General features: G+C 50.2%; 1 protein-coding gene across 1 annotated transcript in view; it reads right to left on the minus strand.

Moving 5' to 3' along the window:
* The window catches only part of SCAP (SREBF chaperone), a 56,860-nt gene that overhangs the window by 12,233 nt on the left and 23,631 nt on the right, over positions 1-20,996 (minus strand). The window contains exons 2-4 of the mRNA XM_011375332.2: positions 20,201-20,419; positions 9,790-9,919; positions 338-495 (exon numbers count right to left, since the gene is read on the minus strand). Coding sequence (XP_011373634.1) covers positions 338-495; positions 9,790-9,919; positions 20,201-20,322 — 410 coding nt within the window. The 5' untranslated portion in view covers positions 20,323-20,419. The remainder of the gene's footprint in view (positions 1-337; positions 496-9,789; positions 9,920-20,200; positions 20,420-20,996) is intronic.

Genomic DNA, 20,996 nt, shown 5'->3' on the forward strand with positions numbered 1-20,996 from the left:
TTCACATATCATAACCACTCCACAGGGAGCCATCTGAGACACAAGTCAACTGGCTCTCAGTCACCTGGTCACAGGGTCAGCCCAGGGGACACCTTCTCTGTCTGACACCTGAGGACGAAGCTCAGAGCTCTCTCTGTGCCATCTGCATAGGTCCAGGCGGAATGCAGCCGGAGAGGACCTGCAGGGTGCTGAGAGATGCCAAGCTGGCTCACCCACCGTCCTTCTGGTTTGTTCGACTTCTGCAGAGCTGGCTGGCTCAGTGGGGTTACACTGAGGACCGTAACTCCCTTCAGTACAGAACAGGGCTCAGGGAGGCTGGGGTCCCTCAGAGGGGTACCTGTCTCTCAGCACGTGGTTCCGGATCTCCTCCACCAGCTGGAAGGCCCGGGACAGCGGTGAGCGGAACACATCTACTGCCAGGAGGTCCTTGTGCCAGGGGGACACCGAGGTCTTCACGAAAATTTGCTGGATGTAAGCCACCGGGGCACCCACATACTGCAGAAGAAGTGGGAGGGGGCGAAGGTCAGCTGAGTCCAAGAGCGGGGAGCATGGGTCCATGTTCACACTGAGCATCTTCTATGGGCACTGTGTGGCCCAAAGGACAGGCCTTCAGAAACGAAGGTGTCTGCAACGGGCTTTCCCATTTACGAACCACTTTCCTAAACATTTCCCAATAGACCAGGGTCAGCAAATTATGGCCCACAGACTACCTCGAGCCTGGCACCTGCTTTTCTGAATGACGTCTCCCTGGAACATGGCCACGCCCACTCCACTCTGTACTGTCCGTGGCAGCTTTCATGCACTTGATGGTACCTTTGAGTGTGACTGAGGTGACTGCTCATGACAGAGACTGTGTGACCCACAAAGCCTAAAACATCTGCCATCTGGCCCTTTATGGAAAACACCTGCTGACCCCACAACAGAACATAAGCTCCCAAAAGGGCATGTGCCTGTCTGACTGATCCTGGTTTTGCCCCTTGTAGGTCAGCGGGTTTTAAAGATCAAAAGACCCAATCTTAAATCCCTGCTCTCCAATTGCATGGCCTTGGAAATGTCTCTGACTTCTGAGTCTCAGTGTCCTCATTATGAAAGGGGGATAATGACATTTCCCCTGCAGCATCAGGAAGATGGACACACACTACACACACCACACAGACACATACCCACATGTGTATATCAACAGTGCATGCGGAGATTAAGTATTAATGGAAACATCAGCAGCAAACGGTTGTGGCACATCATTTCGTTGACCCCCATGACTCTCCTACAAGAAGCAAGGTGACGTCTAGGGTTTCATGACTTGAGCAGAGTTGTGTGAGGGCGTAAACCCAGGTCTCCGCACTGAACGTCCACACCTTCCCCACTAGAACCTACCATTTGCCCTCAAAGAGCAAACAAGAGGCACTCCAGCAACCAAAGTGTTCACACGTGTAACAGGCGAGGACTAACTGCCAGTGCTGGGCATGTCATGGAGCGCCCCCAAAACAAGGCATGAGATTAGCACGGCATGGTTAAGACCAGGAGCAGCGCTGAGTGGAACCAAGGGGGAGTGGGGGGAGTGGGGGGAGTGGGGGGAGCAGGGAAGGGAGGGCCTCTGAGGAGCAAGGGACGCTGAGTGCGTACCCAGCTGGACGGCACACAGGAGTCCTGTCACATAACAGAAATCACAGCTAAAATGAGAGGTGGCTAGGACGACATCTGGCTGACTTGTCTGGATTTTACCCAGCTGACAAAGAAAAGCCCCTAGAGTGTCTCTGAGATGGAGGGAGCGACCTGACAAAAGCAGTGCTCTAGAGCAGCGGTCCCCAACCTTTGTGGCACCAGGGACCAGTGCCCCTATGAGAATCTAATGCCTGAGGTGATCTGAGGTGGAGCTGAGGCGGTGATGCTAGCGCTGGGGAGCGGCTGCAGATACAGATGAAGCTTCGCTCACTCGCCCGCCGCTCACCTCCTGCTGTGCAGCCCAGTTCATAACAGGCCAGCGACCCGTACCGGGTTGTGGACTGGCGGTTGGGGACCCTGTTCTAGAAGACAACCCTGGAGTTAGTGCCATCCAAATGGAGACAGAGAAAGACTGCCCATAGCCAAGACGTGCCATGAGATGCAGGCTGGAGAGAGCCTGGCCTGGCTGAGGGATGGGGGGCTGTCTCCATGCCCGTGCCACAATCAGGAACTCCAAGGGCAGGTGTGTAGATAAAAAGAACGAAAAGCAGGCCGTTTAGCCACTCGGTGACGCCCTACTCCAGGTTATCGCACGAGCCAGGGTCGAGACTCTGAACACACAGCAAGTTAGGGCCTCCTGGTCCCCTGGACACAAAGGAACGACCTGAAGCAACCATCTGAGCCTCTGTGAAGCTCAGGTGTACAAAGCCATGTCCTAGCAAAGGCTCTGGGGACAGAAGGCCTCACTCACTTTGTCTTCTGCAGCAGACTCAGCCCACTGGAAGCTGCCAGGAGGCACAGAGGTAGCACCTGGGCAGAGCTGGCTGCCACAAGCTCTGACCTGAACAACAGCTCATCACACAGGCCTGAGTTGGAGAGGGGCTGTCCAGGGACCAACAGCTCTACAGTGAGAGCCATTCCCAGGCGATCACCCTCAAAGCCTGCGAAGGACACGGCACGTCGCCCAGGAACAGCATGGCACTGTGGAGCCTCCAGCCCTAGGCTGGCTCCCACTGGACACAAGGCTGTGACTGAACATACCAGCTCCTCCGCCCAGCACTCATCTGGACCCTCCACCTTCACCCTCAGGCCCACTGGGCCTGTGTGACCGAGCCCTTAGTTTCCAGGCAGGACAGCACCTTGGTCCTCAGTCCACCTCCAGCCCCCTTACCGCCCAGGTCCCTCTTCCCAGCCAGGGCCATTCGGCCCCAGCCACCGTCTCAACGAAGTACTAATGGACGTACTTCAGCAGCAGAGCCTCTTTGTGGGCTCCAGGAATAGCGCCAGGAGTTCTAGGAACACCCAGCTCCCCAAATCCATTCATATTTCTGCTTGGCAATGCTTATGTTACTATCACATCATTTTTAGGGGAGAGGATCATGGCTTTCATCAGATTTTCATAAGAATATGGGACTACTTAACCCTTGACACCTCTTTCTCCTTTGACCTGCCACCAGTCCTGGGTAAAATCCACTGCTCATTTGTTGTCACGCCCCAGCTGGTAAGCCTTCCCAGACAAAAACCCCGGAGAAGTGAGCCCCTTTCACAACCACGCTCCCTCTGCCGGCTGGCTCTATTCACCCTGGGTCCCAATGGAACTCGCCAGGCAGGTGTCCCACAGCTTTCCAGCTCTTTCAAGATCTTGATGCTATCGTTTGATATGACTATCAAAGTCATATCCAATAGACGTGCCTCTTCGAGGCATCAAAATCCCCTTACAGTGGTTTACTCAACAGGCATTGGCCTAATACCTATCATTCTATCCTCATTTGGGTTTCCCCAGGAGACCCGAAGACATGTGGTTTATTTGGGAGGTGCAGGAAACACGAGGAGGAAAGGAGGGACAGAAGCAGGAAAAAGAAATGAAGGTGTGTTACTGAGCAAGTGACCTCTGGGGATAACTGGGTTTAGCTAAGTCACCCCACCTGCGGATCAGAGCTGAGGTATTACATACCAACTCCTGCAGTTACTGGGTGAGGGCTGCTCCTACGGGGCACGATTCTCAGGCCTTCTGTGCCAGAAATCCTCTGACAAAGGAGATGCAGATGCTGGTGGCTGGAAAGCAGGCAGGCGGGCACTAAATGGTAGCCAGGGACGTGGGCGGAGCCACCACTCACTGTGCTGGGCCCTATCGTGACCCTTCCTGATACTCGAGAAACAGATATGGCAACGGAGATGACACGTATCTGAAGTGGGTGACGGAGGAAGCATAAGGGCCAGTGGAGTCCAGATGCCCCTGGGCACAGAGGGGAGACTCCTCATTGTGGCAGGCAGTCTCCTAACATGGCCCCCGTGATCCCCACCTCCTGGTGCCCACGCCCTTGTAATTCCTCCTTGAGAGGCGGCTGGACGGGTGACTTGCTTCTGACAGACAATACAACAAAAGTGATGAGATGCCATTTCTGAGATTAGGTTACGAAAGACTATAATCCATGAGGACATCACACTAAGTGAAATAAGCCAGTCACAACTAAACGACTGTACGATTCCGCTCGTGTGAGTTCACAGAGACAGAAAGCAGAATGGTGGCTGCCAGGGACTGGGGGAGGGGAAATGGGGACAGGGCTTCCGTTTTACAAGATGAAGGGAGCTGTGAGGACGGATGCTGGTGATGGCTACGCAACAACGTGAGTGTCGTTAATACCGCTGAGCATGCACGTAAAAACGGTTAAGGTGATAAATTTTACACTGCAGGTATTTTGCCACAATAAAAAAAAAAAAAAATTGGAAGAAAAAAGAAGATAATGACTCTACCTCCGCCCCCTTTTTTGGAGCCACCACTCTGATGAAGTCGGCACTACCATGAGCTGCTCCAGAAAGTTCTATGTGGCAATGACTGGAGGGGACCTTCGGCCAGCACCCGGTGAGGAGCAGAGTCCCAGAGGAGTGGCCCAGAAGGAGCCTGCGGCCACCGGCCCCAAAGGAGCTTGGCCGCAGATCCTCCCAGTTGGCTGAGAGGACCGCGGCCTTGGCCGACACCTTGACTGCAGCTTGTTACAGACCCTGAACGACAGGACCCAGATAAAAACCCAAGGCTTAGAGAGATAAAGGGCTGTGTCCAAGGACACAGAGCTGATGGACAGCAGGGCCAGGATTAAAGCCCAGAGCTGCCCAAAGCCCAAGCCTGATTTTTTTTTCTACAGCCAACCTACCTGGGTCTTTCTAAACCATGTGAGTTCCCATGGAAAACAGGACACAATGGAAAGGCCCAGAACAAGCAACGCAGGGGAGAAGCTGAGGTCCTAGGGACCCCACGGGTCTCTGGCCAACGGTGTTCACACACAGTGAGGCCTGCGACCAAGGCTCCTTGGAAACTCCGCGTCCAAGCTCAGACAGCCCACACGAACACTGTGATGCTGGCCCTGGAAGGCATGCCGCCTCTGTGGACCTGTAAGCTGGGTGTGAGCGTCAGGTTTTTGGGGTGACCTGTCCAGGGTAGGTGGGCCAGTACAGGAGAACTTAGGCTTGTTTTTTTAAAAAAAAAAACATAATCCTTCCTTTGCATTTAGATGGAGCAACCTAGAGCCCTGGGCATTTTACCTTTCCATCCATACACACTGGGGCTCCCTTCAGAACAAGACACAGAGGACTCCCGGAAGACAGGGCTCCTGCTCCTTGTCCTCTAGCTCTGGGCAGGCAAGGGGATGTGGTGTGCTGGGAAGGGCAGGCTCAGGGGACCCACCCGGATTCAACTTCCAGCTGCACGCCTGGCTATGTGCCTTGGACAAGGGTCTCAACACTCTCCAGGCCTCTCTTACTCACTGTGTGTGTGTGGAGTGGGGGGGAGCGGGGAAGAAAGAACCTTCAACCTCACCAGATCACCAGGGGGACCAAACAAAACAACACGTGTAGCCATCTAGGGAAGCGTCTGGCCAAAAACATCTTAGCTATATCTAGTTGCATCGTTTGGTCTTGAAACTATTAAAACTGGACTTGGCATCTCCTTAGGATCAATCCCTGCCCCTCTTTCAGACTCCTTCCTCCCCCACCCCCACTCTTCTCCTGGGCGCGAGTATCTCAGGCTCCAAGTTCAATAAGACGGATCTTCTTATCACGACTTTCATGGAACAGCTTCTCACTGCCTGCAGAATTAAAGTCCAGACTCCACAGTCCAGGATTCAACTTGGTCCCACCTCTACCTCATCACCCACTGTGCTCCAAGAAAAAGGCTTCACTTCGGACTCCCCGTCTCTTGAATAAACCGTGCTATTCCTTTGTTCAGCAAGAAACATCTCTGAGTATCTGTGTGCAAAACATCAGACTACACGAATTTGAATAAAACATGACTTCAACTGTGTCACAATACAGAGCACAGAGCAGAAGCAGGGTACACGTCTGCAGCAGAGCTGGGGAAGGCTTCCTGGAGAGAGTGACGTCTGAGCTGACGGGGTGAAGGACAAGGAGGAGTACATGTCTGGTGCACACCCAAGGGCAGTGCAAGCATAAGCTTTGTTCCTCTCCTCTCTGCTTTGGCAGACCTGATCAATGATAACAATGACAATGGTGATAACCACAAACATTCGTGGAATGCAAATGATGGTCTAAGCCCTGCACTAAATGAACCTTTGCATTCTTTGGCTTAACCCTACGATAATGTATAACTAGGCATAATTCTTATCCCCAAACTAAGGTGCAAAGGTGTTGAGTAACATGCCAAGGTCATACACCTGGGAAACGGGAAGTCTATCTCTGCTCTGCTCTTCTCTTCCTCTCGTAAAAACGTTCCTCTTCCCAGAGGGAACTGCCCTCCCCCAAGCCCACGAGGCCACTGACCACAGTGACTCCAACACGGGATGGGCCCAACTCGGGATGCGAAGGCCTGGCAGATTGACTTGAGTCCTCCTTGGAGGACACATAAAAACACAACTGCAGGGTGCAGCTGTCAGGCCCCTGGTGGGAAAACCTCAGGAAACAGGGAGATGGAGAAATATATAGTAAGAGTCAACTCCAACATGCAGAAAGAATTATGATTCAAAAAAAAAAATCAACACTCAATTCAAAATGGGCAAACATTTAAACACAGACATCACAAAGGAAGACACACACATACGTAAGTGCTTGACTCAGTCATCTGGGGAATGCAAATTCCAACCACAACGAGACTTCTCTATTCATCTATCAGAAAGACTTTAAACACCTGATGGTACCAAAAACTTTACAGAAGACTGAACCTTAGTGTATGGAAACTTTAAAAATAATTTAGGATATTGATGGGTGTGAAAAGAACAACAGTCCAGCTCTACAGTCTCCCTTCCCAAAACCCATACCCCAGTCTAATCTACGGAAAGACAGATCTCAGCTGAGGGTCCCTCTACAAAACACCTGACCAGTTCTCCTCGACACGGTCACAGTCGCCAAAAACACGGAAACTCATAGCCAAGAGTAGCCTCAGGAGACGTACCCGCTAAATACAAGGTGTGACCCAGGATGAGATCTTGGGAGAGAAAAAAGATGTTAGGGAAAAACGAAACCAATCTGGTCCCCTTAGTTTTCCTCAGACACAGTATCCCAGCCGCTCCTTGTTTCTGGTGACCTTGACCGTGTTGAGGAGTGCTGGTCAGGTATCATATCGAAAGTCCCTCAGCTGGGATTCGTCTTCTGTTTTTCTCGTTAGAATGGGGTTCTCGGTTTTGGGGAGAAAGACCACAGAAGCGAAGCGCCCTTCCTGCCACACATCACGGTATGTACTATCAACCCGATTCATTGTTGTCGATGTTGACCCTGACCAGCTTGCTCTGCACTGTAAAGTGACTTTCCTAGCCCCCCACACAGTACTCTTTGAAAGGAAGTCACTACACACAGCTCACACTTAAGGAAAAGGCATCATATTCCACCTCCCTGAGGGCAAAGTATCTACATAAATTATTTAGAATTTTTCACTCCTCATTTACTTATTCAGTCACATGGACTCATCATTATTTTACACTTTGGGTTGTAATCAATGCTACTTTGTTTTGTTACAAACTATATTTTCTTTCCAGCACTGGCTACAGGGAGCTCTTCCAGTTGGCTCCTGTGTCCCTTTGACATTTAGTGCCTTTATTTTAAACGACATCTTTGTCTTTTCTTCCTAACTGCACTGTGATCTTCTGGGAGCTGTGAGGCTGTATGTCCCATCATCCTGCCAGACACACTGCTGCAGACGTGCAATAAACATGTGGGGAAGGAAGGAAGGAACGGAGGACTGAAGGACGTTGGGTCCTTAGTGGGGCAGAGATGCCCGTGCTGTGCTGCCCAGGGCCTGAGCCGACCCGTCTGTTGGCAGCCACCCTCTCTCTCTCAGCCTAGTGACGAAGCTAGTCGACAGCACCCCTCTCAGCCATGGGATCTGGCACAGGGACAGGCAGATAACTCCATTCGGAGCCAAACGGGCACTCGCTCGTCCTCCACTGGACCGTATGTTGCAAGGACATGGAGTTGAAGCTGCAGGAGCCATCGTGAGGCAGACCGAGAGGGGCGTGGACTCCTTCGAGGCCCAAACCAGGTTTCCCTGAGTTGGCCTTGCCCCTGGCTGTGAGTTATACGACCCCAAACACTCCTTTTTTTGCTCACTCTGGTTTGGGTTGAGTTTTCTGTTTCTTATAACTAGAGTGGTCCTTACCATCCCTGTATCACTGACCTGTGTCTTTATCACAGAGTCAATGGACATGAGGTGACTGACTGCTGAGCTGCATGACAACAGGTGACTGAACCGAGGCCTGGGTCTCCTTGGTCTTTCAAAGGACGGGGGCTCCAATCAGAACGTGAGAAAATGGACACTCCTCTGATTCCTAAGCCCTCAAGTTAATTTGTACACCCACTTACTATCCGCATCCCAGACAAAGGGCACTAGGGAAGGTTAAAGAACTCACACACAAGTAACCCCCAAGTGACCAGAAGCCATCACTTCCATTATGTGGTAAAACTGCATCAAGAGGTTAATGAAGGTAAAAGGTTTGAACCAAGGTGCTACGGTGAGCCCAGGTCAAGCTGCGACATGGTTATAGAACTGGTTTCTGCCAGCATCAGACCATGCTCCCTCTGGCCTTCAAGGACAGAGCCCCATTAAGCCCAACTGTGTACTTCCCACTGATACCACGTGTAACTTAACACGTACCTATCTCACCGGTTCCATCTCTGTTTCAGCAACGGTAGAGCCAAGCTGATGACAAGTTACCTGGCTGCTACCTTACCCGAAAAGGAAACAGGAAGGGATGTGCCAGGGGGAAGGTCGGGGCGCGGAAGAGCTCAGTCCCCTGAGCTTTGCTTCTCCTCCCCAACAAGAGACTTGGCGAGTGCCGCACCAGTCTGATGGACCAAAGCATGGCACGTGCAGGAAGCGCTTGGTCTGTTACCTGGCAGGTAAAAGCTTCAGACGAGCTAATCACACCGAGTCCAGAGTTACGGCGAGCTAGGGCCTGCACCTGAGGCCCGCCGTTCCGTCCTCATTTGCATCAGTGCTCAGCTCAGTGACAGTCAACTGAGAACAGCACCGTCCGGAAGCTGCAGTGGGCTCAGGGTCAGCAGGCCTGGGGCCCTAATCCAGTGCTGACCCCACGTAAGCCTAGTAACTGAGGCACTTCGTCACTCTGGGTGCCAGCTTTCTAAACTGTAAGAGAGATTTTTAAAAAACAGCAATGCTGTGCTTTTTACCTGGTTGTAAGAATAAAACAGGACCCAACAGATCTGAAAAAAGTAGGTGCACACTGCAAATATCAGATGGTGTAGGGACTCTGATGACAGAACATTCTCTAGGGTTGTTCACTGGTTCTCATGACCTCGCAGGGCAAGCAGGACATGGCCTGTTAGCAGGGCACTGCCCAGCACCTGTCCGCTGTGCGGGGGCCGCCAAGGTATGAACCCAGACCCAGCTGGCCACAGCTATGACACCACAGACCCCTGTTTTTTTTTTAGGACGGTCACACTTCTTCGTCACTTGGTGTTTCCTTTTAAAACAGATTATTCATTAAATGTATAACAATATTTCTGGTGTAAAGCTGTTCAAGTACACGTATTCACCAATTTTAATGTATGTGCTTCTGAAGCGAGCACTGTATTCACCAATCAAGAGCTGACCACCTGTCACTCACAGAGCCCTGGCATCGGCCGACCCCTGGAGCTCTCCTCAGGGACAGGCTGGGCACCTACCCACTCCGGCTGCTCATTAGGGTCTCCTGGTCTGTGGTCAGAGGCCACAGGCGGGGGCGAGTAGTCCTTCACTGGGGTGGTGAACTCCACGGGTCCTGTCCCCGGCAAGGGGAGTTTCAGCAGTGGGCAGCTGGGATGAACAAGAAGGAGAGACGAGTGAGGACAAGGTGGCAGATGCAGTGGCCGCCAGGAATGCACAAACGCACAAAACGTTAGAACCATAAAACTGCAGCAGCTGTTCCAATTTTAAGGGACAGATCGTGAAAACTGTGGAACGCACGGAGGCTGCGGTTTACACCAGACCACGCTCAACGGCGTCAGTGGCCTCACCCCACACAAAGGAAACGCCCTGGCCTTACATAAAACAGCTGGAAAATGGATGTGCATTTTGTTTCAGGTCTCATTTTTTAAAAACTTCATTTTTAATTGAGAATTCACTTTTAGATAGCACAATGCACCAATCTTAAGCATACAGAGCAGTGAATTTTTACAGATGCATACACCTCTGTAACCACTATCTAGATCAAGCTATAGAAGATTTCTGGAAATTCTGAAGGCAGCCTTGTGCACCTCCGCCCAGGGAAGAGCACCCCCTAAACCACTGGTTAGAACTTCTGACCAGTGAGTTTTGCCCGTATGTGAATGGCTCATAAGTGAAATCGCTGACTCCCCTGCGCTCTTTTGTGACCAGCTGCTTTCACTGCCAGTCCAACTGCTGGGCACGTCCACACTGCCGCGTGCGGCAGGTCAATCTTTCCCACAGATACACACTATTCCACCGAATGAATACATCACGGTCCATTTCTCTACTTGAGGAGCACGTGGCTGTTTCCGGCATGAGCTATTATTATGACTGCTTTTACGTATGGCTTTTGTTGGCCAAAAGCACTCATTTCTGTTAGGTATATTCCTCGAACGAAATTTCTGGGTTATAGAATAAATATATGCTTAGCTTTTGTAGATAATACCAGTTTTCTAAAGTAACTGTACAAACTTTTATGTCCCCACCAGCAGTGTGATGGGAGTTCCAACTGCTCCAAATCCTGGCCACCTGTTGATACCGTCAGTCCAATGAACTGTACTCATTTAGAGCCAGAGGGAGTGGTATGTCTCTGTGGTTTCAATATGTAACAAACAATGCTGAAAATTCTTTCATATTCTTATTGGCCATTTGGATAGATCCTCTTTTGCGAAGCTCCAATTCTTCTGAATATTTTTCAAATTAGGACAAGTGTCTTTTTGTTGACTTATAGTTCTCCATATACTGTAAACATGAGTCCCGAGTCCTTTTCAGTCATAAAGTTCCCTCTTGGTACTACTTTCACTGCACCTCTAAGTTATGGTATATTGTGTTATTTTCGTCATCTCACGGTATTTTCTAATTTCCATATATTTGTGAATTTTCCTTCTATTATTGATTTTTACTTTCCTTCCACAACAACTGGAAAAGATACTCTGTATGATTTCAGTCTTTTAAAATTTATTAAGAATTGCTTGTGGCCTACCATACAGTCTATCCTGGAGAATGTTCCAGGTTCCCTTGAGAAAAATATGTATTCTGCCGTTGTTAGGTGGGGTGTCTGTACGTATGTCAGGTCCAAATGGTTCACAATGTTGCTCAAGTCCTCCATCTCCTTACTGGTCACGTCTGGTTTGCCCATCCATTATCAAAAGTGGAATATTGAAGTCTCCAACTGTTCTTGCTGAATTCTCTGTTTCTCATTTCAATCTGCCCATTTTTTGCTTCGTTTATTTCGGGGCTCTGTTGTGACGTATATGTTTGTAATTATTATATCATCTTGCTGTACTAAAGCATTTATCGGTCAGTATACAATGTCCTTCTTTGTCTCTTATGACCTTTTTAATGTTGTCCGATAATGACAGAGCCACTCCAGCTATCTTCTGGTTACTGTCTAGCATGAAATATCTTTCCCTATCCTTTTACTTCCAACCTCTTTGTGTTCTTACATCTGAAGTGTAGGGTATAGCTGAAGTTTCTAGTAGAGAGCATGCAGATGGACTGCAGACAGCATACAGATGAATTCCGTCATTTTTAATCTAATCTGTCAATCTCTATCTTTTAATAGAAGAAGACTTTAACCCACTTATATTCGATGTGATTACTAATAAGGAAGGATTTGCTTATACCATGTAGTTGTTGTCTGTATGTCCTATATGATTTTTGGCCCTCAATTCCTCGAGGCACTGCTGCCTTTTTTTGGTATTTGGTTGATTTGGTTGCATCCTGTACTGTGCCACTTTGATGCCCTCTTCTTTCCTTTTCTGCATACTTTGTAAGTTATTCCCTTAGTGGTTAGCTTGCAGATTACAATTACTAACAATTTATAACAACCTGGATTAAATAGTGTTATAGAGGTGTCCAACAGCAGATTTGAGCAGGCAGAAGAAAGGATTCAGCGACCTTGAAAATAAGACAACTGAAATTACTCAGTCTGAGAAGCTAAATTTCAATAGTATACAAACACTCTGTTGCTATATATCTTTGCCTCTCCCCTCTTATATAGTTATTGTCACAGATTATACTTTAAATACTGCATGCCCATTAACACATTACTGTTTAATGCATTTGCCTTTTAAAACACAAAAGACAAAGAAAGAAGTTACATACCACGCAAAAAGCACAATAAACTGGTTACCTTTACTAGTGTTTATTTTTCTTATGGCTGCAAATGACTTTCTAATGTCCTTTCATTTCAGCCTGAAGGACTTCTTTAATGTTTCCTGTATAGCTGGTCCACTGGTAACAAATTCCCCTAGCTCTTGTTTATCAGGAAATATCTTAATTTCTCCTTCATTACTGAAGAATACTATTGTAGAATACAGAACTCTTTGTTGAGGTTCCTTTTTTTTCATTCAGGACTTTCAATCCATTATCCCACTGCCTTCTGGCCTCAGCAGTTTCTAAGGAGCAATCGGCTGCTAAACTTTTTGAGAATCCCTTGTATGAGAAGAGTTGCTTCTCTCTTGCTGCTTTTGAAAGCCAAAGTTCAGCTGTTCGAAGGTAAGGACTGTCTCTGGACTTAGCTGAGGTTCTGCGGGGCAAAGCGCCACGCAAAGCACGGGCTGACCCCCAGGCTGAGTGCAGAGAGGAGTAACAGGACCCAGAGCTAAGACTGCTGGAGCTTCAGCTGCACTGTAAGATGAAGGCAGGCGGGACAATTTCCTTATCTACATTCACTTTCCACTCCAAACACACTGACTAAGCTAAAGGCAGCCTGTGGCTCAAGATTTAAAATATTAAAAACATCTGTGAATTCCAGGAGTCTACACATTCCGGCAGAAGGGCAGCACACTCCTGAGCATCCACTTTCTTAGGATTAAGTCTCTTAGGAAAAAGTCCACAGGCCTTAAAATGTTTAAAATGGCTCACAGTCCTTCTCCAGCCTTGCCCTGGAGCCCACACACAACTCCCTGTCTCCCAGTCAGGTGTGGGACTTGCTTCGGAGGCTCTGCGTGCACCAGACACCCTTGCCCATTGTTCCCCTAGGTAACTCTCTCCAAGGCTTCAGCTGTCAGATCACCTGCCACAGGAAGTCTTTCCCTTTCCCTAAGTTAGGGCTGGGGCCCCTCCTCCTAAGAGCTGCCAGAGTGTCCCATATTCCCTCTACCATGGTTCCTAACATTGACAGTGGGCCTGTTTCTGTATCGACGGCGACAGTTTCTAACTCTCACTGAGCACCGACTACGTGCCAGGCACCAATCCAGTGCCTTCTATCTATTTGACCACTAAAGCCTGACCATACCCCAATGAGGCAAGCAGAGGCTATATCCCCACTAGAAAGGGACAGAACCACTATGCGAACACAGGTCTGGCCCTCGAGTCTGTTCATGTGATCTTAATGTCTCACTAGACTACCTCGTATTACGTTTCTGATTTGTTTAAAAATTTAAGCCATATATTCTTTTTAACATAGGCAAAAGAAAAACCAAGAAAAAGATTCTACAAAAATATAAAATGTGGAGGAATAATCACTATTCACAGTTCTAGACAATAAAGCAAGTGTGGAAGAAAAGTGTCAAGGAATTTGCAGAAAACACTCGCTTTTCCAAAGTCAGAAAAAAGACTAGACATTTAAAAAAAAAGCAGCCGTCTGGGGATTTCGACCACCCACTCCCATATCGCTTCCGCAAAACTCATGCCTATGACCAGATCGGATCTTGGCTTACTCTGATCTGATAAGGGCCGAGCACACGAGCAGGTCTGCACCCCCTCCCCCGCCTCTCCTGTCTCAGTTCCGCCATCCGGCTGCTGGGCCCAGCGCTTTGATCTTGACATCTCTTTCACACCCCACATCTGGTCCTCAGAAAATCCTGAGGGCTCCGCCTTCAAAATACGGCTGACCCTTGAACAACATGGGTTTGAGCTGCACAGGTCCACTTAGATGCGATTCTTTTTCAGTTGACCCATCCAGTTCAAACCCGTGTTCAAGGGTCAACTCCACCGCTGGGAATCCGCGTATACGGAGGGCCGACTGCAGTTACATGCCCATTTGTGACTGCAAGGTGCCCCGACCCCTGTGTTATTCAAGGGTCAGCTATTGATCCACACTCAGCCACATCTCACCACCTCCAGGGCGGCCATGTAGACTGAGCACTCGTCAGCTCTCATCTGGAGTAATGCACCAGCCTCGCCAGGCTTCCTGCTTCTACCCGAAATCACTTCCTCATCTCCCAATTAGATGTGGAACTGCGATTCGCCCCCTTCCACACGCCCACACACTTTTCTTTCAGGAAAGCGTCTGCTGTCCCCTGCACAGACCCTCGGGGGTGCGCTCTGCGGCAGCGTCCTGCACTGCCAGCGTCCCGCGGTGGGATTACTCTCAGCTGCCCATGGTGGCCACTTACTGGATGACTGCCTTCCCTTCCATCTCAATTCCCACCTCCCTGCCAGTGTTCATTTCATCTTACACACAAGCTACATGTACTCAGATCCTCTCGTCTCAACTAAAACGCTCCCCTACTCTCAATTCCGAAGCAAATTCCTGCTTATCCTTCAAGGCAACACTGCCTCTCTGCTCCTCCGCCCCTAGGCAGCGAGGCACCTCTCTGTTCTCCCAGCCTGGCCAGCAAACACTGATCTCTCAGACTCCTATTCGTCTGCTTGATTAACATAACAAATGTATAAGAAATGTAGGAAGGGGACACGCCATTTGAATTTCTGCATCCCCACCACCAGTCACGTGGAAGATGTTAAAAAAATGCATTATTTATCTACCGGATGCTCTACCCAGGCTGGCTTTATGGGTGTGCGACCTGTGTGACTGCACAGGACCCCATGTGCAGATGGGACCGGCGCTTGAGGTTTAATGTCCTACAGTAGTCGTGTGGGAATTCACAATAAATTTCTCTTTACGTGCGTGTTTTGTAAGTGAAGTCCACCACAGTGGAGCGCATGCTGAGGGTCTGGAGTATAGATTCACACATGTAGGTTCACATGTGGTCCCTCCTCCTCAAGACAAGTTCTTGACCACGAGCTTCCCTGCCACCTCATATCCTGGGATCTGGACTTCCCCATTTGCTGCCACCTCCTGGCAGGGGCCTAAATGCAAAAACAAGGCAGGCTGGGGTCAGATGTGCATACCCCAGCTGTGTCCCTTATCCCAGGCTGGCAGCACCATAGCACATCTGAGGGGCATTCTGGCAGGGGCAAGCCTTTCACTCATCCAGGCATATTTTAGTACTTTAACAGTACTTTTCTCCTGCTCTTTGAATAAGCAGCTCTGTGTTTTCATGTCGCACTGGGTCGTACAAATTACGTAGATGGTCTTGGCTCTACGTCAGCTCCCATTCTCAATCTCGGTCATCTGTGGTAGGGAGCTAAGGAGACGCTGAAGACGTGATGAGCGACCACAGAAATGACAGCAGAAATGCTGCACGAGACCCCTCTCTGGAGACAGCAGGGGTGGGAGCTGTTCTGTCTTCTCTTGCCGGAGAGAACCACCCAGGACTAGGGGTGGGGCAGTGAAATACTGGAAGGGGTCACTTCTGAAGTCTCCCGATCTCCTTTAAGGAGATTTGGGCTGGTAAAGGAGTCTCTGTTCTCCTACAGGCTTTCCCAAGCTTTTCCTGAGCTTGTTTGTGAGGCCAAGGGTAACATGTGCTAGGGGAGCCTCTGGCTTTGAAATGCTGAACAGGGCAGTGCCCTGGGACGGGTCCTCTGGGCTCTGAGGCTAGGCTCTCGGGCAGAGGTCAATGGCGCTTTCGCGTTCTGCTTTCTTCTCAGCTATCCAGTCTGGCTCTCCACGGCACAGGCACAGGCGCAGGCAGGCTTCGGCTACTTAGATTTCTTTCTTGTTCACGAAAAAGAGAATATGCGTCTAAGGAGTGGCCACGTGGGCACAGAAAGAGGGACCCTGTTACACAGTCCCTGGCGTGTATGTCCCCCCAGAGGGGCCATGGTGATCACAGGGAACCTGAGATGTGGGCAGACAGGGAGAGAGGCTGAGAAGCGAGGTCGCTATAACTGAGAGGTTCTGCCTCAGCCTGAAGGTACTGCTCTCCTCCCGAGGAGGAGGAGGAGGAGGAGGAAAGGGGCCACGTCTGTTCTCGAACACCCACACAGGTTGCGGATTATCACCCTTCAGGAGCTTTAGAATGGCCTCATGACTCCGACTTGCTCTCCAAGTTAAAATCCGCCTCTGTAACCACGAGCTGCAGGCTGTGGAATTACAAGTGACTCAGTGACACTCCCATTAACCTCTGACCTGCACACAGGGAGTCCAGCTAGCCTGGCACCCAGGCACTCTTCCTTCACGCCAGGGCAGGGCCGGAGCCACAGCACCCGTCTCACTGGGCAGCTGCTGGGTCGTACTTCGGGCCTGGTGGCCTATCCTCTAGGAAAGGTAAACAGACTCCTCCTGCCACAATCCCTACTTGCTACAAGATTCATCAACTTTTCCCAAAGGAAAGAGCATTCACTGCTCCCAGGGTGCTCCCAGGGTGCTCCCATGGTGATGGGCGGGGTCTACAGCGCAGGCAGCTGCTAGGTCTGAACAAGGAGGTCAAGGGCAACAGTCCTGGGTTCAAGATGAACAAGTCTCTAATTCCTGGGACAATAAAAGGTAAGCAATTAAGTGGAACCTAGGGGGCTAATGAAACTACTCAGGGCTGTCTGTTGCCCACACCGCCTGCTGCAGGCAGCCTGAGGCTCTGCAGAGGGCGAGCCGCTCTGGATGGAAGAGCCGCCCTGGCAGGAGGGGATGGCGAGGCCTGTGCTCTGGGTCCACGACCCTGGTCTCCTGGCCATGACGGCCCGGGATCTGAGGATGCTCTGACACAACCTTTATCGTCTCTGGAAGCCAGGAGACTTCATCTTACCTTGGGAAACTTTTCCTAAGCCATTCAGATTTTGAGGAAAGTTTTTAAAAACTCCTTTAAGATCACATGACAAAAGTACTGGTTTTGGAAAGTGAGTACACAGCACTAAGAATGTGATCGTAGAGGCTGGATTTTTTCTTTAAAGAAAAACAGGATTGCAAAGACAAGAGGAAAGCATAGTGCCGTCAGAGGGCGGGACCACAGGATGCAGCAGGTTCTCAGAGGGGCAGGCCAGGGTGTGACCCTCCCTGTCCTTTAGTTGTGGGAGCAGAGAGCTGAATGACCATGACCATGACCATGAATAGGAAAGGAGGTGAGGATGACACCACTCACTCTTCCCGCCCAGGTGTTCTCCCCCCAGGAAGCCACCCTGACATTGGTCCTTTTGCATTAAGGCTACGTCCCATCTGCCGTGCATGACATCCGATGGCACAGCAACTGTCTGTCTCGGGCTGAGACTGAGGGCGCTGAGGGGAAGGGCTGTGCTCTGCATCGCCAGCGCGGCACAAGGCTTGGCACGTGTTTTAGCCATCTTCCCGAGGTGGCTCTCAAATCCAGCTTGACGCTCTCGCCTCATTTCTGTTACGTGGGGCCACAGCCTCACAAAGCCTCTCTGCTCTATGCCGGAAGATCCTGCCAAGCCCTGCACCTGGCCCACTGCGGCTGAGACCCTGCCTCCCGCTTCTCGTTCCAGGAGCTCACACCTCACGTGAACAGGATCAGCACCAAACAATGCTCCTCATAAAGTTCCTACCAACGGGCTAAGTGGACACGGTACAGACTCAAGTGCCACACGGACCTGCCAGCGGCAGCGCTTACCACCTACTAGCTCTCCACGCCTGTTCCGTCATCTTTAAAAGATCTAGGGAGTAACGAGCACCTCCAAGGATGACAGGCAACCAAATGAAGTGCCATGTGTGAGCACCGGAGGACCTGCAAGGCCGGCGGTCAGTGAGGATGAGCCTCCCGCCTGGAGCGCCTGTGCGTATCAGGCCGGCTGGGGCTGCGCTGGTTGCTATTATTATCACGTCTGCCTCTTCCCTAACCCTCCATCCCATTCTGATTCACTGAGTCGAGGCCGTGTCCTCCGTACTGGAGACCTTGGCCGTCTCATGAAGTTTCTATACCAAGGCTCCCCGTCATATATCCAAGGACAGTTTTGAAACACATGTGTGATATCAAAGTATTCATTCAAAGATAAGGCCAATTGTGCCCAAGCCGCTGCTATGCACAGCCTGCATTCCCTGTCCAGAAAGCTGCCTGTGCCAGCTGGTGACATTCAACCCCCAGAAGATGGACGGCAAAGAGGAAACATCCTCCCCTTCCCGTAGCTAGAGTTGTCTTTGTGGACGGGGAATCCCAACAACTACTTCTTCAACCCAAACTGCCATGCAGACCACAAGCTGAACTCGAGGTATCCGTCCACCACATATTTAACATATTTACCTTGCCACCTTCCCCTGTGCAAAGGCACAAAGAAAGAGACCATCGAGGAACTGAGAATTTAGTGGAGGGGGAGCTGAATCCCACCCCCTCCACAAAGGCAATAAGAATGATAATAACCTTGAGTGCCACCACAAACTGCTTCTCTGGAAATTGAAATGCAAGAGAAAATATTTTTAACTAAGACATGGTAGAACTTCAGAGAAATTTTCAAGAAAGACACAGCCGAGGGGTTCTCGGGATGTGGTACCCAGGACTGGAAGCTTGTTAGAGATGCCAATTCTCAGGCCCATCCCAGACCTGATTAATGAGGAGCTCTGAGGGGGGCCCAGCAGTTCGCATTTGTTGTGCCCTCCGGGTGACTCTGACGCTAGCTCAGGTTTGAGAACCACTGCCTCCACGTATAGGCCAGGCCTACAAAGTATGATTTTAAAGAGAGAGATGGGTTACATATCTCAGAGAAAACAATCTCAAGAGCTGGGTTCTCAGAGCCCTCCTGATTTATCAGTACAGGACACAGCCACAAGTATCTTATCTCGTACAACGCAATTTAACCAAGTTTAAATATCAGTACAAATACACTGACCCAGAGTGAGGAGAGTCCGGGTAACAGGCCACCATGGCTGCAGGCACCAGTATCCCTAGGCCTGGATTTGAACCTGTTTCCCTACCCATCAATTGTAAAGACCAGCAGTCTGTAACCCTGCATCCCCCCTTGGCTAAAAGGAAATTTAACTAGACCACTTCCCAAGGTTATTATGAGGACTGATGAGACATTTAATCACATACCTGAAGCACCAGCAGGAAATTCTCAATAAATGGTGTTCATCTTTTTAGTTCTAATTAGGGAAGAACTTGGGATCATTAACAACTGAACTGAACAGCGAGTTCAGGCCTAAGCATCCTCCTTCCAGCTCAGCACTGAAAACATCTACAAACACGCAACGTACGATGCATCTGGAAACCAGAATTCTTTCCAGAGGCAAGGACAATAAGGTGGGCTCTTTTCATGGCTGTCAGTGTTTCAGAGCCAAAGGGGCATCAGCTATCTTACATCAAGCCTCTCCTCGTCATCATTCTTTGGGGCAGTGTGACAGCAAGACGGACATGCACGAGGTCAGCTACAGCTCTCACGACAGTCCTTGCTGTGCACAGCAGGCCCCAAGGATAAACAAGAAGTCAGAAGGAGACACAGAACGTGACTAGAGAGCAGAGAACCACGTCTCTGCAGTTAGCCTGCAAGAGGGAGTCCAACGAATTGTTCAAACAGACTTTGCCTTGCAATGCTCAAAGGCTACCATACCAGCAAGAAACCGCCAGTGCTGAGAAGGAAAATTTTAAAAAACGTGCCTTTCAATTACCTCACAGTTTCTTAGAAATGTCTAAACATTATTTTGAGATGGTTTACCAGTGACATAAACCGATCTGGTGACTAAGTCAGGGCCAGGACTGCTTCAGTTCAGTGGCTAAACACCCGGGACCAGGGCCCTATGCTCAGCAGCTCCAATGAGCCTCGAGTTCTACTGTGTAAGAAGCATACACAGTCTAAGGACTACAGAGCAGCCAGGGTGGGGAAACCTGTTGCCCCAAGACACAGGCCCACCATATCCAGGGCAACTCAGAAACATACCAGCAGGCTAAGATGCAGAGCCCCGTGAAGAGGATGATGGGGATGGGGTAGGATGCGCAGAGCAGCCCATGGTTGTAGAAAGCCTGAGATATCTTCTCACGCAGCCTGTCAGTCAGGGTCATCCTCAGCTGAAGTCACCTTGCTGCCATCCCGGAAAGTGACCATGGATCAGCCTGGCACACGCTGGACAGCACTGACCACGGACACCATCTGCAGCACCTGGCAAGAAGGGGAAAAAGCCAATTAGCAAGGAGCGCCTGGCTCTGCACACTGAGCTGCTAGGGAGGTAGCCGCGCTGTGGGCAGGAAATGGCTCAGATGCCTCTGGGCGAGGTGCAGAGACACCGATCACACAACCTCGGTCACTCCTGGTGACCATGGTGGTTTCCAAGCCAGTCTAACCAAAGAAGCCAAAAAACTGCCCCTCTAGCTCTGGAATCAAACGCTCGACCCTCTTCCCCATGGGGTACTTCTAACAGGCCATTCTCCAGAGAGGGCATTTTTCTCACACATGGCACAGAAAAGCACACATGTGTGACAGACATCATCTTCAGCTGCTCTCTGCCAGTGGGTGTTCTGGACACCCTCCCCACCCTTCTCTGTGCACACGCCATGTTGAGGGAAATCCTTGAGACAAAGCTTTACACAGGATTGACTCCTCAAAAGACACATTCTTGCACAGCGATTCACTGATAAAGAACGTTCAGGCGGGTAACCCTCAACACGCGAACCCTCAACACGCGAATCCTCAACACACGAACACCGAAAAGCCTGGGGCCCTGACTGAAATGAAGCTC

This window comes from Pteropus vampyrus, unplaced genomic scaffold, assembly GCF_000151845.1.
Source record: "Pteropus vampyrus isolate Shadow unplaced genomic scaffold, Pvam_2.0 Scaffold271, whole genome shotgun sequence".
Taxonomy (NCBI): Eukaryota; Metazoa; Chordata; class Mammalia; order Chiroptera; family Pteropodidae; genus Pteropus; species Pteropus vampyrus.